Source organism: Colletes latitarsis, chromosome 10 (assembly GCF_051014445.1).
Source record: "Colletes latitarsis isolate SP2378_abdomen chromosome 10, iyColLati1, whole genome shotgun sequence".
In the NCBI taxonomy this organism is placed as follows: Eukaryota; Metazoa; Arthropoda; class Insecta; order Hymenoptera; family Colletidae; genus Colletes; species Colletes latitarsis.
The window spans coordinates 18384282-18402194 of NC_135143.1; the positions used below are offsets into that span (position 1 = coordinate 18384282).

Genomic DNA, 17913 nt, shown 5'->3' on the forward strand with positions numbered 1-17913 from the left:
TATATGTAACAAAAAAAAAAAAAAGAACGCAACTCAAAATACAAACTACGCTACCGAGTTGGACTTTTTATTAATTGTCAAACAATGCGATGCGTTATTCAATGTACCTAGATCAAATTTTATGGCATGCAATCTAAGAAACGTCTTCACAGATCACCGAACTCATCCCTCGTAAATTCAGGATTTCACGAACGGCAAACCCTTTCGATCGCTCGGCTCCGTGATTGGTCGATCGCGTATCGATGGTGGGGAAGTATAAAAAGAGGCTACAGCGACAGAGCAGTGCACTGCGCGACAGTACGTGTTCGCGATAACGTTCGTTCGTGACGCGATTTCCAAATTGTCTTCTAAACGACGTGCGAAATTTTCACAAAATTTCTCCCCGCAATTGGTGAAATACAATTCGGCACATTTCGACACGTTACTTCGTTTTTCTCGTTGCGTGCAATTTTCGCAAACGGTTGTTAAAAGGAAGAGCCATGTGTGTGCGTACGTTAGTCGATATCGAGTCCAGCGAGCCGGTTGTGGCACATCAGCAGAACAACAAGCTACAAAAAGCAAAAGAAAAGTACATGAAATTGCACGACGATCTGATAGCCAAAGACTTGGAGATCGTCGAGCAGCAGAAAACTCAAGCAGTTTTCATTCCAGAACTGACTGATGACATTTTAAGGTCCAACACGTTCAATTACAGCTCGCTTCTGAAAGTATTAACGAAATATTACGAGACGATACAGCAAACGAAATTGTTCAAGTGAGTACCATTTCTTTTTTTTTTTCAACCCGCCAATTGTCTCCGAAGAAGATCGAGACTTGAATAATGAAACACGGTCGATTACGGACATTTTCTACCTTCCACTCTTGTTCCGTTAACTTTAGACAAATTCGTATAAAGATAACAAGTATTGCTTTGATTAATAAGAATAAAAATGTAACTAATGCGACAGAAACGATCAAAGTTATCGTTTGCGTTTAATGATCTTCATACTATCAGGAAGTTTTGTCCGAGAATTAAAATACATACGTACGATATCATTAGTTTTTCATTTTCAACCAAAAGTCGATTAACACGTGTATCGTTTGTTTTTTCCTTTTTGTTGGCAAGATGATTTATTTTAAGGTTTTCGAAACGAACGTAACCTATACAACGTTAGAGAATGGTTTATTCGACGAACCATTCAATATTATTTACAGAAAGTATTTTAATAAATTTTCTATCGAGTCGTTAGTCTGAGAAATATGTAAATATGTATTATTGTTGCGACTTTCAACAAGAATTAAGCATCAAATGTTTGACAGGTAATAATTACAACTGTGTTAACAAGCTAGAATAATCTTATTAGAAAAATTAATGAATTTAGAAATGTTTAAGAACGAAACCATCCAAGTTTAATTTAAACATATTAACTGTTATCGCGCAATAGATAATCGTACTATGTTTCACTATTTGTTTCGCTGATAGCTATTAAAATTAGTAGCGCCTTTTGACTGATAACGGTTATCATGGAGCTTGCCCTACGCATTCTATTTTTTGCAGATGTGAATCATGTTACATAAAAATTTTTATCGTGAATTTGAAATATTTCGTTGAAAAATTTGCATTACCAAATTGTAAACAATATTAAAATTTTACGAAGTATTACGAAGATTGTGCAAAATTATTATGCGATCTTTTCGTACTGCGGATTACGTAAATACTTATAGTTATTATCATTTAGTCGCAACATTTTTCTCGAGATATTTAAATGTAAAGTTTTCAAACGAACACCTTGTATACGTATAAATGAAAGTAAAGGTAAAAATCGCTACGAATGCATATTGAAGAAAGGAATGTACGACAGGACGGCGCAGGTAGTCTATTGTTGTGTTTATAACCTTTCCAAATAACGGTATATAAAAGGGGATAAAGAATTTTCTTAATATCCTTCGTTGCTTCGAAGGAATCCAGTACAAAGATAGGTGGTAAAATTTTATTCGATCGAACAGTGAAATATTTATTCGTTCGTTGCGAAATATTTAATTTGATAATTGAAATTTTGAAAGGAAAGTTGGGCAAATTTTATTCGCGATTAACAAATAAAAATTTCGAATTCATTCATGAGCCAACTTCCGTTACGTTTCATTTATAAAAACTTTGAAAAAGTTAGAATCTAAAATGTTTTTTGTCGATCAGAAATTGTTCGATTCTACCCATCTGTCGTTCTTATAATGCTTGAAAGCACCCCATGAAGGATACGAATTATGTTTGTAAATGTGTCAAAGAATTCAAGGCTAGATAAATGATATTGTTGCAATTCCATCAATGGCAAGGAACAAAAAAAATAACGGAACATGTAGGCACATTAAAATACGAAACATGCTACGTGACTACACGCTTCAGTAAGAATGGCAGCTAGCACCACATAATACTAGGGTTGCCACCTTTTACAATTACAATATCCGGAGATTATAGAACTGGTAATAGAGGATAGCATAAGCACGAGAAGGTAACAGCTATTCGCCAGAAACTCTGTTATATACACGATGTAATTGATTTCATAAAATATTTGATCTGGCAAAAAGAGTCTTCCGTGTATTTAGAAATAAATAAGAAACAGAATTTGCATATATTTTTAGAAATATTAGCCGAAACTGTGTAGTATAAGCAAATGACAAATAAATAAAATTGAATAATTTTCACGGGTCCACTAACAATAATAAAGAAGAAGGACAAACAGGATATCCGTAATAACTTTTCCATTGACGTGTTTATTCGATAAATATACAATAAACTTTGGCTAAGACTCGAATCATCATATCCATCCGTTAATCCTGGTATTTATTGATCCAAGCTTGGTCTTTGATCTATTTTTACTTGCGAATTACCGATTAATCATCGATCTGTATATTGCTTCAATTTGCGTTTATCTTCAGGATGAAAGGTTACGTTTGTATTGTTGCAGAAAAATAGGAACCTATCAACATTGTTAGAATTAGTCGTGCGAAAGACAGTGATTGGGTCTTTTACCCTACACACGTGCACAAATTCGATTGGTTGCGTGGTCGGACTTTCAACTTTCTATCGCCGTCATTTCTCGTCGAAACGCCACAGTTAAATATATATACGTATTATATATTCTGATTTGAATATAGCATAAATATATAGAGTGAGCTACTATAAATAGACGCGTCGTTAAAATTATCACGTTTTGCTTTTAAGGAGCATTCACTCTAGACTAAAATTAGTCACGTCGTGTAATAATTGCTCGTCTCTGACGTTACGACGGTTCATAGACACGTGCGCGACAGCTTCTTGGAATGCACCGTTCCGCGCATGTGTGAAGGAAAGACGAATGGAATGACATACCGACACACATTTGTCGCGTGCGTGAAACAAACGTAATGAAGATCGCAATAATTACATAAGAAGCGTAAGTTTGATAACAATGTAGCGTAACAGAAGAATCGACCAAGTATACGCATATCCGAAATTTTACATTATTTGCATAACCTTGATGCAAATGGATAGGATATTGTCACCGAATGTCCGTACTAGAGATGGCGTGAATTGCTACTTTTGAATCACTCGTGATTCGATCACGTTCATTCCCAATCATGGTGATTTTTTTACAGTGATTCGTGATTCTTCGTGATCACTTTTGATTGGTGGGGAGACTGTATATGTATTATATTATAATATGGTCTAAAAGCAATGTTAATATAATTTTCTTATTAGAAGAAAGAAAAGGAAAAATTTAAAGTGATAAATAGATGTATGTGTAAGTTTCATTTCTCATTGTTTCAACATTTGTTTTAATGTTATATTAATCCATAAAAACTTTCTATGAATAATGTTAAAAATTAAATTCATATACATGTCACTTATGTTATAATTTTATGATTAATATTATTGTAAAAGCAGTTCAGCAAGGTTTGATTAAACGTATAATAAATACATTTATAATAATGTAAGAATAACAGAATATAAAAAAAATTTAGTTAAAATCATTGTGTTTACGTATGAGTATATCACATGATAGATTTATATAAAGCAGCTATTATGAGTAGAAACCTACCATATATTTAAATATGCAAAGTAGGAATTATTAGATGAATTGGCGAAAGGATATTTTCAAAAGCTAGACTAATTTAAAACCATCAAAATTATCTATGTTGTTATTTTTAAATAATAACCCAGACCTAACCCAGCCTTTTTCATTGCTTAGACTACATTACTATACAATTTAAATTTGGCACATTTGTAATTCTTTGAATTTCCACTGAGGGAAATCAGCGGAATACTAACGATCACAATTAACGTGAACTGCTACTAAAACGCCATCTTTCGGATCACGATTGTGAATGGAGTTTAATCACAACGCGATCGTCATTTTGTGATCACTGTGATAAATCACTGTTAGTGATTTTGCACGCCATCCCTAGTCTGTACAAGGTCTCCCATAATACTGACCTCAGCCATAGTATGAAAACAGTAGAATTTTGACAAATATGTCATTAGGAAAGATTAAATGGTTTCGAGCGAAGATGTTTAAAAGATTTCACTTTAACCTTCCTAAATGTAACTAACACACGCGCATGCATCGTCTCGACGTAGCATTTTCTTATTTCGTATGCAGGAAACAAAAAGGTATATAATTCATATTCCTTATATTTTGATCAATCGCAACGTGTTATTCTTTTGTTATTTTTAATCTTCTAGCTTGACCGAGTTTCGTGGAATACTCTGTAAAGCTTGTCTAAGTGGGCGTAGTTTTCAAAATATAAAGTCGGTGACGTTCTATTTTGAGTAGCATTTAACTCGATGAAAGGCGTCGATTCGTTGGAGCGAGAAAGAAACACGTGGTCATCATTTTATCGTGTAAGAAGTCCAAGGCTATTTGCAATAGGAAATTCCAGACACCGGAATTATTCATCAAGTCTTGGGAGACGAATTGTTTGTTTTTTCTTTTGCTTTTCCCCTACGTAGGGCACACTTGTTTCGCAAGAAATAGCAGGTAGTCTCCGAAGAATTTTAATGTCTGTAATCTCGGCGAACATCTGGCCGGGAATTTGGCTGGCGCTCGTTCAAAAGGCGCGTCTCAATTTTACAGGAGGGTTGAAAGCAAAGGCAAGGCGTGCGTCAAAGTCGTTTATCCTTTCTGCCTAATGCCTTTGATGTGAAATACGAGCCATTTGTAGCAGTTGTTTCGCGTTTGCGTGTATCATCTATTCAAGCAAAGTACAACAAAAAAGGGGAACAAGGCAAGTTGAGAACTATTGGTTCGGATCGACGCCAGCTTAGGGTCTCAGATGCACCGAAAGATTTATTTTCTTAATCAAACTTCTATAACGTTTCAGATTAGGACCAGCTCCAGAAATACGAAAAAGATTTATTTTCTTAATCAATCTTCTACAACGTTTCAAACACTAAACGATTTATTTGAGAAGGTGCATAAGGTGGGTCGACAGACAAATTGTGCATCGAAATGAAATGTTTATTTTATATTGAAAAGTATCTTGCAAAAAACTAGAGGATCGAAGCATTTTAGAAACACGATGAAATAAATCGTGTTGTATATATGAACTTGATTCGAAACTGTAGCGTTGAAACATTGTAGAACCTTGATTTATGAAATTTTATTCAACCGTAATTTCGTGTATTCGAATGCTTTTGATTTCACATTGAATACATATGCGAAACAATGTCATTGTTTGATCAACGTTGAAATCAGAATGGTAATTGCAATGTGCTGTGTGCGTGCCATCTCGCACGTTTCCTGGTGCCTCTTAATAAACTGGCTCGTAACGCCAGATAGTAGACTGTATGCCCAAGCCACAGCTCAGGCCCCTTTCGCGACCATAATCCCTCGAAAATAGTTGGATATAGTTACGACACTTCTCCGTTTTCTTTCTGCCGGCAAGAATTTATTCAAATTTCATTTCGAATCGTAAAATTCTAATACATGACGGATGTGTTACCTAACTTTGCTTTCCTGAATATGCTATTCGTGCTAGATTCGAAATTTGTTCAGTCGTTTGAATATAGGAAATAAAAGAAAAAGTTTGAAACATGAAGCGTTGCATGAATTTTTGAATGAGAAAACGTTTGCTCTGGCGTTGTTGATTCGCTCCTAGATATTTGCTTGCTACAGAAGAAATAAAAAAAATGTTAGCCTTTGGTCGAGCTCTGAAAAATTTCGAGTTTGTCTACAACGTAAGTCTGGTGCTTCGTGATGCTTTTTATCAAGTTTTATTGCTTCGTAAATAAATTCGATAATTTTCGAGGCCCGGACGCCCCGTACTTGATACAAAATAAACGAATAAAAAAATTTATTTACCTGACCTCGAATAGAGTAGTAAATAATTGATGTGAGAGAATTGACGCTGCCCGTGCAATGATCCTGAATGATTGATGTCATCGCGAAACAGCCGGGATTGCGTTAGTTATCGCGGACGAGTTCTTATCAGTGCTGTCTACGGTTTCATTGACGTGTTATACAGTGAGCTACACTTGAAATTTTACGAATTTTTCCTTTTATTTGAAAGTAGAAAACTGACAACGTTTTCAGAAAGCTTTGTTTTGTTTATATGGCTTCAATTGCCAACGTTCCTATGTTTCCATTTGTTTGATTTATACAGGGTGTTCGGCCACCCCTGGGAAAAATTTTAATGGGAGATTCTAGAGGCCAAAATAAGACGAAAATCAAGAATACCAATTTGTTGATGGAGGCTTCGTTAAGAAATTATTAACATTTAAAGTTCCGCCAATACTGAATTTTTTTCTCGAAACTGAGCAGGATTTCGGGGGTGTGTATGTTTGACCAAAAATGCTTGCAATTGACCCCCGGAACCGAAAATAATTTTTTTAGAATTAATTAAAAATTTTTTTTTTCGTCGAAAAATTTAGGCACCACCCACTCCCTTGTCGATTTTTCTTAAAAATTCGTTTTTTATTTTTAGTAATTTTATTTGACGCCCTACAGAAAAGTTGTCTAATACTTTTTTGTAGGTACCCATGAGCTCTACTTCAGAAAAAAGTTTCATTGAAATATATTCACAATTGTAGGAGTTATGGCTGTTTGAAAATTGGACCATTTTTATGGGGTTTTTCTGATTTTGCGAGGTCAAGGACCAACTTTTCGAATATTTTTAGAATTTCTACTTATTCTACACTAAAATACGCGTCGTTTGCTTTTTTAAACATTAAAATCGTCCAATCCGTTCAGAAGTTATGACATTTAAAAGATTCGCATGAAATTTACGGGAAGCATTTCTGGCCTCACATTAGATTTTCGGTAAGGAATTTTTTTCTCGAAAATGGTTAGGATTCCGAGGGTATGTCTATTAACCAAAAATGATTATAATTGATTCCTGCAATCAAAAATAATTTTTTTAGAACGATTTAAAATTTTTTAATTTTGTCGAAAAATTTCACCACCTCGAATTTTTTTCTGGAAAGTGGGTAGGATTTCGAGGGTATGTGTAATGACCAAAAATGATTGTAATTGACCCCCGCAACCGAAAATAATTTTTCCAAAACGATTTGAAATTTTTTAATTTAATTGTTAATAATTTTTTAACGAAGCCTCCATCAACAAATTGGTATTCTTGATTTTTGTCTTATTTTGGCCTCTAGAATCTCCCATTAAAATTTTTCCCTTGGGGTGGCCGAACACCCTGTATATGTTTACTTGAATATAAACATGTAAATTTCTATAGCACAATAAATATATTTTTACTCTTCTGTCGTTATTATATTCGCCTCATTTGGATTTAAAACTTACAGTCCCAAAAATCATATTTCTTTAGGTGCGTTATAAAGAGGTAATATCGTACAATATTTTGAGATAATTTTATTTGAATTACTCGAAATTTTAAAAAAGGACGAAGCGATTAAAAGCGATGACACAGTTTTTGCGAGGTTTACTTGGTGTATTTTAATTTTCACGATTTTATTGTATGATATATGCTTCATAAAATGGATCGACAAGGCTGAATCAATTGCATGCTTCCTAGGTTCGAGCGAAGCCCTCGATGAACTCGTTCTAACTGTGCGAGATAAAGAAGCTGTTGCGAAGTAACGAAATGTTCTAAACTGATTTTCCAACAGAAACGTCTGTATTTAACATTTTATGAATATGCAGGTATTATCACTGCGTACTTTTTACGTAAAATACAAATTAAATAAACGAAAATTTTATTTCAGGTATAGATAGGAATTTTATAAAAGAATAACAGACCTGGGCACGTTTCAAATACGTTCTCATCTTAAATAGTAGATCACTGACCCTTTACTCGTCGAAATACGTGTTTGTACATACACTATATTGTAATAGTTTCCAAGTCCTCTGTTCAGAGTATTTACACAATCCTGTTCTGAAATTCTCCGAAATTGTGTGGTATACATATAGCGCGTGAGAGATGTTAGGTCAAGAACCTCTTCCGCGCGAGGAAAAATTCATCGAAAAATGTTTGCTCGCTGTACAGGGTATACGATACACGTGATACGTCGAACAAAACGTTGTCTAATTCGTACGAGTTCCTCTTTAGATTATTTCTATTTTCATTTACTATATTTCTTTTTATGACAAAAAAATTTATGATATATAATTTTATTAATTAGCTAACGGTACCTTTTTTTTGGGCCACCCTGTATATAATTGTGTTTGAAGAGCGAACGTTTAAATCCTACTGTGAGCATTCTAGAGGGTTTTTTGATGGGCCATAACAAGTCGTTTATGCAAATTGTGGTAGAATTATAGTCCATTCATAAATCCTGAAGAGGTGTCCATAGCAGTGTTGGATCTTGAGAAAAAAATATTTGTTGAGGAGATAATTGCTGAAATCTTCGGCTACCGAATTATCGAAGGAATAAGAACTAAAGATATCTTCCGTTATTTAAAAAAGAAATGTTAAATAGTTTATAGACCAGTATTATTTACAATCGTGACGAAATGCCACAGCATCCTCAAAGACAACCACCAAACGGTGCTAGACGTAATGTACACCGACCAAGAAAGCCTCCGATCCAACCTGCAATAAAATATGAAATGTCTATTCACACGCAAACGTTAAACCACGTGTGTCCATATGATTATAGACAATACTTTTTGCTTTGTACGAGACGTAATTTTCCACGAATATTACTGTCACTGGTACAAATCGTGTGACCCTCTTTCTTCTGTAATATAATATGACTTGCACCTGACAAAAGAATTATCGTATACAGATAGAAAGAGGATCTCAGGAAAGCCAACGGTCTTTTAGGTTCATTTACGAGAATCAGAAAACTGTATATGTAACCGTTCATTTAAAGCAGCAATTAGAATTATGTGGCTTCTGGTGGTGGGGGGAGGGGAGGGTTTATCCTCAAGAATTGCTTATTATTTATTTTAATTTACATTCCATAAAGATTTTTGGGTATGTACTTGTATAAATATATAATTAAAATCCGTTTTGAATATTAAAAAATTTATTACATAATAATACGGAACAATAAAAATTTCTACAATTCTTATTATTTCAATTTCAAAGACTAAATTCAGTGCATAGATTTTGAAACATCATCCGATACGTCATTGTGGACGTAGTTTAATTTTTATCTTTTATTTGGGTCAGGTTTGCAGACTCCTTAGCGATCTGACGTAAATCTGCAATTACAATTTTCAAACGTTTACGCGACATCTTTGCAAGTTGTTCTCTTTCGGTTTTGAAAATGTGATATCTGATAAAAGATAAAAATGAAGCGTGCGCGTACAATCGAAGAACTTATTTCCAAATCGTCTTAAAATTGATATTTAAATGGATGGAAATTTTATATGGAATTTATCAGAAAGTTATGATTTTTTCCCCCTTTTAAATTTGTTCCTTTTCTTACTTACTTTTTTTACAATACTTGGATGGTGTGCATCGTGAAAAATGTTACAGTCATTGGAATCGTTCGAAGAAATATACATATATATACAATAACAAAATGATGATTTGAAATATCAGCTGTAGTATACATATATCGTTGATTAGATTTCATCGAGTGGTTGATTTTCGAGGGTGCTGGATTCGATCGAATTTAAAGCATTTCGAACGCAAGTTTGCCATTTTGAAAGATACCGATGATCTACGTACGCGCACATGCGAAACTTTCGTAACGAACGGAGACATGATGCAACCAGTACACTGGCTACGTGCGAATTGATTACAACGACATGGCAGTCTCCCGGTAAATATTTAATGCTCCCGTATTTGCACCACCGAGCAAATGTTTTCCAAGTTTACGCAAACCGTTCAACAATGATTGACACAGTTTTCTATCGGACAAACATTTATCTATTGACGTTTTCGATCCTTTAATGGTGGATTCTCGTGTAACGGCTCTAAAAGTAAAAATTAATATTTTTTAGTACGTACAAGGAGGTATCTTTAAATTACAGAAAATAATTACTGTAAAATTGTCCTTATTTATATCATACAAGTCTCTACATAGTTAAGTTATTGTTCGTATCGTCCGTCGCGTCGCGGCTTCGCGTACGAAATCCATTTTTATCTCTCGATCTATATATTTTAAATTTTTTATTTTGCATGGTGTTGCGACACGATAAACGTGTGTCCTCTTACTCGCGATGACATTATCTCGGGAAACGAGCGGAGTTAGCAAACTCACAGTCTGACCGTGTTTCTTTAAGAAAGAATACACAAGAATTGTCGATCTGATTTCATTCTTATGCTAGTGTCTTTCAAAATAGTGGGCGTGGCTTCACCAATCGTTGTTGATCCAACGTTATATTCTGCAAAGATAGACTTATCTCGATGAAAATGTCTAATAACGAATAAAACATAAATAAGATATCAATTATGAAATTAAATATTTCGCAACGAACAAATAAAATTGTAACTGTTTCGAAGTAGCTAAAAATCGAACTACGTCGGTTTAAGTTTTAAATTTTTGTTCCGGCGCTCGTATTACATAGGTTCTGAAATGGTTTCGAATTTATGATGCACAAATGCTTGAATATTCTATATTTTAGACTCGTATAAAGTTAAAATCGCTTAAAATTGTCCTAGTTTGCGTAAGGAAACCGTTGTTGGTTAATAGCGTGATGTAGCTGATCGTTTAAAGTTCGAAATGACGATGTAGCGCGAGTCTCGTGCAAGTTGAAGTTAATGGAGAACCGGATTTGATAATCAGACGCGGTCACGCGAGTCGTCTGAAGTATATCGATGATGTTAGCGCGTATATTCGAACAATGTTCGATTCAATCAACAAGAATCATTATGAATTTCTTTTTATCGTTTAACACGAGCAATGAAAAACATTTACGAATGCAAATAAATTACTCAAGCTGCTTTGCAAGACGTTCGTTGTTCCAATCGTAATTACGAATATCTGAAACTGTTCGAATCGATGAAAATGGGACTCTGTTGAGGATAGTAATGATACTAATGGTCATCCTGTTACGGAAAATTGTCGTTAGCTTGAGAATGATGGGATCGATCGAACGATGCTCGACGAAATTTATTTCTTCAATTTAAATAATTTAACGTAGATCGTCTTGAAATTTATTTGAAACTATACAGGGTGTTCGGTCACCCCTAGGAAAAATTTTAATAGGGGATTCTAGAGGCCAAAATAAGACGAAAATCAAGAATACCAATTTCTTGATGGAGGCTTTGTTAAAAAGTTATTCACGTTTAAAGTTCCGCCTGTACTGAATTTTTTTCTCGAAAGTGCATAGGATTTCGAGGGTATGTGTAATGACCAAAAATGATTGTAATTGACCCCCGCAACCGAAAATAATTTTTCCAGAACGATTTGAAATTTTTGAATGTAATTGTTAATAACTTTTTAACGAAGCCTCCATCAACAAATTGGTATTCTTGATTTTCGTCTTACTTTGGGCTCTAGAATCCTTTATTAAAATTTTTTCCAGGGGTGGCCGAAGACCCTGTATAATAATACCTTCTTCTTTTATTGAATTTTTTTTTTTTATTGAAGTTTTCTTATCGAAAGCCATAATGCTAATGTGAAATGTTATTTTTTTTTTTTTCTTCAGAATTTTGTTTTATACAACGCAACCGGCTCATGTAATAATGATCGCTGCGGTTTTGTGCGTGACATCGGCTCTTGTTCCAATCAAAGATAGAGCGCAAGTTGCGGGACATCCTCATTCGAGAACAGCTTCTTTCATTTATTTGGCCTCCTTTGTGATGCATCTTGGTGCCCAAATCTGGATGACTTTTGTTTCAGGTAATTTTTATTTATATGGTGTTTTCTGGTATTCTATTACAGCATTTTATAATACTGTTACTTTGCTTACTACTTTAAATATTCTTTGTTGCAGGTCTCTCCTTATACTTTGCATTACCAAGGCATATATTCGGTGAAGTGCAACGCATTCTGTTCCCCAGATATTTTACCATCAATGCGTGTCTCAGTCTCACTACTCTTCTTATTTTTATCAAACATCATCCAGCGAATACGTGGGACACTGAAATTGCCGTTCAGGTTTGTAAAATAAGAAATGTATTTCTGGTGTATTCAGCAGAATTAACCAAATGAAACACTATGCATTTAGTGTATAGTTATAACTTACATATCATGTTTGGGTTTATCAAACGAATAGATTATTTTTCAATAAGCAGTCCTGCAATTACAATATTTTGAACATCGTGTATGATTTAGTTCTACGTTTTAGTAAGATTAGTGTGATTTAGTTTTACGTTTGAATAAGAATTACATATATCTTCAGGTAGGTGCGATGGCCAGTGCTTTCTTCTTAGAGTTATTGATACGACTGTATTTGACACCACCGCTTCTACGATTGATACTGCAAAAGAATGTTTTGGAACGTGCCGCTGGAGTCGGGAATGAAATTGGCCGTCACAATCCCGGCCCGTTAAAGCACTGTCCACATTACTTAAAAATGCACAATGCTTTTCGTCGCGTACATGTTTACATCGCGATGGGAAACATGCTGACCATGGGATGCACAGTTTTGCATCTACATTATATAGCCAACAAATTATGCGTTCTGTAAAAGCATAAGAATTTCCGTAAGTTTTGTTGAACATACGTATTCAAAATTCTCGAAATAGTAAGCACTATTTCAACGATACCTTATTGGAATGACACTGATGAATGTTTAGTGTTTGATTCCAAGTACAGGAAGAATACTCTTATGATTGTAGCTATCGCCGAGCGTCAGGAATTTTTTAACGAAAGAATCTGACGCGTATATTCTTTTGAAAAAAAAGACGGCAAACTAAAAAAATTATGTTAGCAAATTGGAAAGGTGAAACGATAATACGACGGATAGAAACTGAAGCTTGATCTACGATGTAAAACGAGTATTCAGAATAATTTAACCATGTTTTCGTTAGTGAAAATTGAAAATGGCTTCTTAATTTATTATTACCGCGATGCATTAATTATAATAAAAGCTCGAAGAACGTAAATTTTATTTTTTACGTCGATCCGTTTAGTGACCTATGTACGATTCATCATTGATATTTTATTGTTAAATATACTTTCTCCTTGTTTTTCTTTTTTTTTTAAATGTGTGTGCGCGTGGGTGAGCGTGTAATGCATGTAGTGTTCATGGATTGCGCGCATACGTCTGGACAAAATTAAAAAAATAGAAAAAGAAAAATAATAATTTTGTCTAAGGAACGAATGATTTTTTAAATCAGTGAAATGTGATTTAGATTATACTAGGTTCGAAACACTAATTCTTGCCAAAGTTTATTATAAATTACTACTAACAATATTTAAAAAATATATTTGACATAGCGACATGTAAATATTTATTGATAGTAAATCGTATAATTGATAAATTTGGAACATTCGAAAAAATAAGAATGCGAAATCATTGACTGTACTGGTAGGTAATAAACACCTTACTCTGTATCAGAGTTAATCATATTTATTAAAGTAGCGGTAATACATAATAGTATGATCTTACAGCTGTGTGAAGTCGTCAGATATTTTATTAAAAAACAAACACGAGATTAATACAAAAAAATTCATGTTTTAATTGGCTAATATTCCGACTCGTGTACTCGCATTTCATTATTGTAAATAATGCATCTCGCTCATTACATAACTGTAAATTATAAGGTACATCGGACAGCAATATAAATTCTGCTTTTTTTAAACATTTGATGTGTATATCAATTATGAATCCTATCATATTATGCTGACTATGGAAGATATGATTCTTAATGAATGTATGTATTGTTAGTGCATTTTCAACTTCGTATTTAATTTAAATAATTTACGTATAAAAAAACTACTTTTAATTACAATTTCATGACATAATCTTACATCTTAAGGATTTTGAAAACTCGTAAGTATGTAATCATATTATCACATAAGTTGTTTCGTTACTAATTCTAGTATCACCAATACTACCACTATAACTTTTGTCATTGTAATAAAAGAGTTTAATGTTTCCCTTCTCTCTTATTATATTATGAATACACACACGTACTACAATATAATAATAATAATTTTTCGTTATATATTTTGAATAAGATTTGGAGAGTATGGAAAACCTATTATTATATTCTATTATTTTCTACAAAATCAAGTAAATATGTAAATATAAACATATATACAATGGTATAACGTAATCGATATATTTCATTTTGTTCCACTTTATAAAAAATTCTTATTCGAATTTTATAAGGGTATTTTAAGATCCCTTTAAGAAGCAGATAAATTTATAATTTCCTAAATTTACTCAAATACATTGTGAGATGTATAGTTACAAAATAAAATACATCGATTACGATCATTTACATTATTATAAATATACATGTGACGCGTCAGTCTCTATATATCGTGTATCTTCAGAATGCAATGATATTTATCTATCGATTATTGAAGATGTACGAGATCTTATACAAATTTTATACTATTATTTAATTTTTAACTACCGTTCAATGAGCTTATTTTATATTTGCATCATTTCACTCGATCATGTGTACATTTGCTTGATAATCCTGAGGACGTTAAATACATACATAAATATCAGTGACACAATGATAACACATTGCATTATTGTTAAGTTAACATGTACATATACTTGATATTTTCAGATCGATCCAACCTTATTTATACCGATCGTATGGGCTCGTTGAACCAATTGAATCGTTATCAAATCATTAAAATTGATGAAACATTTCGTAAATTTTGCATAAGTTTTTCATTACAAAATACACGTGCACTATATCGTAATAGATTTCGTATTTTTCAGGTATTCCCGTTATCGTATTCTTCGATATTTTTAAAAATAACCAGTATTTGTACATGCTTATTTTACAGGTACAAAAAAGTGATAAAATAGTACGGGCAGAAGCATAACTCCATACAAGTATTAAAATGAAACGATATGATCCCATGACTTTTAAGTAACAATTTGCAAAGAAACTTTGTTACATCTGAAAAGATAAAAACCTAATGGAAAATACTTTTTTTATACTCTAAGGATTTCTGCGGCTTTATTGTAACAGATCGCGATCCAGTCAGGTTGCGTAGCGCCCCACTGAATTTGATTCACTTCTCCTTCAGCAGCCGTATAAGCGAGGATTGGATCTTCAATGGCTCTTGGCATTTGTTGTATATCCCAAATTAACGCTTGATGATCATCTCCCGCTGTACAAATGTGACAAGATGAATGTGGCGCCCAAGCTATGCCGTTAACGCTTGCTCTAAAAGATGATACAAAAATTGAAAGAGAACCTTAATATATGACAGAGGGTGTGCTCCATTACACCAGGTGCGTAGAAAAAAAAAAGAGATTAAAAACTACTCCAATAAAAAATAAACGTATAATGTACCTGTGGTTATTTAACCTAGCGACCGGCGTACACGGTACCCGAACATCTAAAATTATCACTTCGCAAGCATCCATCGCTACCGTCGCAAGATAATTAGGATCTTGTTTGTTCCACGCGAGTCTCAGCAACGGCGTGTGCTGTGGATCTTCGTAAATTATTGTTGAGTGTTCCAAGTGCCGTAAATCGAACATCCTTACAGAACCATCCGCGCCAACGGATGCAAATACGTCGCGACCACCGCCAGCGCGACTAAATGCTATATCATATACTTCTTTGTCGTGAGCAATTAACTGCGTTTTCACGTGTCCGGTGACCATATTAACCCTACCCAAAACTTGTCCCGTTTCTAGTCCCCAGATAGTACATGTTGTGTCTATGCTCGAAGTGCCGATTAAATTTGGATCCACTTCGTTCCAATCAAAAGATGTTAAGGGAGCGCAAAAGTCTGAGTTCTTGTTATTGTTTAAAACGCATTCTAACCGAATCTCCGGTTCAGCTGCCCGCCAGACTCGTAAATAATCTCCGGACGTAGCTAAGAGGTCAGGAAACAATCCTAAAAAGATATACAAAGCACGGATTAATTTAGAATCGTAAAAAGTAATTTGATTTTTCGATTATTTTGTTAAGTTGAACGGAAAATTCGTGCGTTTTCATTCTAAATAAATTTTTATGACGACCCGAAAAGACAATAATCTAATGATGTTAAATTGAAGGAATACAGGGGATGCTCCATAATTTCCTAATTTATGTCCTTAACTTCGGCTATAGAAATAAAAGAATAACTAGAAATAAATAATGTAGCAAACGAATATAGAGACATCTCACCAAAAAATAATACCTTTACTGTCCGGTATCCACATAATCTTTGTCGTTGGATAAGGGTGATCAAAAGTACTTTTGGCACTAAATTCAGACGTCTCTTCGTCAAGCGAAACTATTTGTACTTTATTGTTGTATTCCTCTACAAAACTGCCAAGAGCCAAACGAAATCGTTTATCAGGACGAACAGACCAGTTCATACTATACAAAGGCCATGGTGCTTCGTATTTGTAAATTTCTTTCCGTTTCGGAGGTACTGTATGTAGAGCCATACTGCTATGTTTTCTCTGCTAAAAGTAATTAATGCTAAATATTTACATAGTAATTGTGTAATGTTAAAATGCAATACAAAATTATAACTAAGAGATTTTAGCGTTTGTTTACATTGTAATGCAACAGTTAAATGTATTGCGAAATAAACAAATAATTAAACTCTTTTATAAGATCTTACCTATAATTCGTATATAATATTACTTTTCGTTTAACTTCGATGTGATTTCATTATCATAAACAAATGGAACAAAACACTAAGTCTTTGATACTAACCTCGAAATCCAAGGCGTTTAAAACAGAACTGTTCTCGAACACAATCTATCCGTAATTTGTCAAAATTTACTCTTTCGTGGTAAACATTTTCCTGAGAAGAATAATTTACGCGTGCGAATATGAACTAAAAGAAGCTGATATTTGAATTAGCGAATTTCATAAAGGCATACAATTAACCAAATCTGTCGCGATAACATAAAATGGCGCTCTTTTAAATTTGACATTTTATTGTTGTCAAAAATATTATATCTTCTATCTTCGTTCTACATATTAATTTCAATAATAAAATAATTTTGTATAATTACGATACATTATTGCTTAATGTATGAAATAGTATAAATGTAACATTAATATAGTTTACAATTGTTTACGTTGAAACATTATTTCATAAACTGTTATACATTATAAATCTCTACTTTGCAATTAATTTGAATACTTATATTAAATATTATTAAATCTATTAAATTTAAACGAGTGAACATAATCACCAAGGCTCGTTTAAATAAACCTAAAAATGTTTACCATACATTCGATTAGAAACATTTTCTTTTACAGACTTTTACATAAAAGAATTAAATATTAGAGTGAATATAATACACATACATTGATGCATGTGAATGCATACTATTAGTGGAAGCGAAGGGGTGGGCTCAATGTCATTTATCAAACAAATTAAATCAGCTGACGAATAAGTTACGTATTTAAATAACCAAATAATCTTTCGCGATAGACTTT

At 33.5% G+C, this 17913-nt stretch overlaps 2 protein-coding genes across 5 annotated transcripts; one reads left to right on the forward strand and one right to left on the reverse strand.

Annotated features, from left to right (window-relative positions):
• Positions 1-298: 298 nt before the first annotated feature.
• On the forward strand, positions 299-13866 carry LOC143346630 (transmembrane protein 205). 2 transcript variants are annotated; one of them, XM_076774902.1, is made up of 5 exons: positions 299-754; positions 12027-12220; positions 12315-12478; positions 12723-13026; positions 13162-13866. In XM_076774902.1, exons 1-4 carry the CDS (start codon positions 480-482, stop codon positions 13008-13010), a joined length of 921 nt encoding a protein of 306 aa, XP_076631017.1. In that variant the 5' UTR covers positions 299-479; the 3' UTR covers positions 13011-13026; positions 13162-13866. The 2 variants fall into 2 exon arrangements, with proteins under 2 accessions (XP_076631017.1, XP_076631016.1); XM_076774901.1 differs by having other exon boundaries at positions 12723-13866.
• A 13-nt stretch (positions 13867-13879) lies between these two features.
• On the reverse strand, positions 13880-17373 carry Wap (DDB1 and CUL4 associated factor wap). Of its 3 annotated transcripts, none has more exons than XM_076774899.1 (4): positions 17179-17373; positions 16652-16919; positions 15814-16366; positions 13880-15684 (listed from the first exon to the last, which is right to left on the reverse strand). In XM_076774899.1, exons 2-4 carry the CDS (start codon positions 16902-16904, stop codon positions 15450-15452), a joined length of 1041 nt encoding a protein of 346 aa, XP_076631014.1. In that variant the 5' UTR covers positions 16905-16919; positions 17179-17373; the 3' UTR covers positions 13880-15449. The 3 variants fall into 3 exon arrangements, with proteins under 3 accessions (XP_076631014.1, XP_076631013.1, XP_076631015.1); XM_076774898.1 differs by having other exon boundaries at positions 16652-16922; XM_076774900.1 differs by having other exon boundaries at positions 16652-16917; positions 17175-17373.
• Positions 17374-17913: the final 540 nt, after the last annotated feature.

Excerpts from the sequence above, each read along its gene's own strand:
- Wap (XM_076774899.1), bottom strand. The coding sequence starts at position 16,904 with ATGGCTCTACATACAGTACCTCCGAAACGGAAAGAAATTTACAAATAC. Across the intron at positions 16,367-16,651 it reads GTGGATACCGGACAGTAAAG|GATTGTTTCCTGACCTCTTA; the intron begins GTATTATTTTTT and ends ATATCTTTTTAG. Across the intron at positions 15,685-15,813 it reads GCTAGGTTAAATAACCACAG|AGCAAGCGTTAACGGCATAG; the intron begins GTACATTATACG and ends ATCATCTTTTAG.
- LOC143346630 (XM_076774901.1), top strand. The coding sequence starts at position 480 with ATGTGTGTGCGTACGTTAGTCGATATCGAGTCCAGCGAGCCGGTTGTG. Across the intron at positions 755-12,026 it reads CAGCAAACGAAATTGTTCAA|AATTTTGTTTTATACAACGC; the intron begins GTGAGTACCATT and ends TTTTTTCTTCAG. Across the intron at positions 12,479-12,722 it reads ACACTGAAATTGCCGTTCAG|GTAGGTGCGATGGCCAGTGC; the intron begins GTTTGTAAAATA and ends ATATATCTTCAG.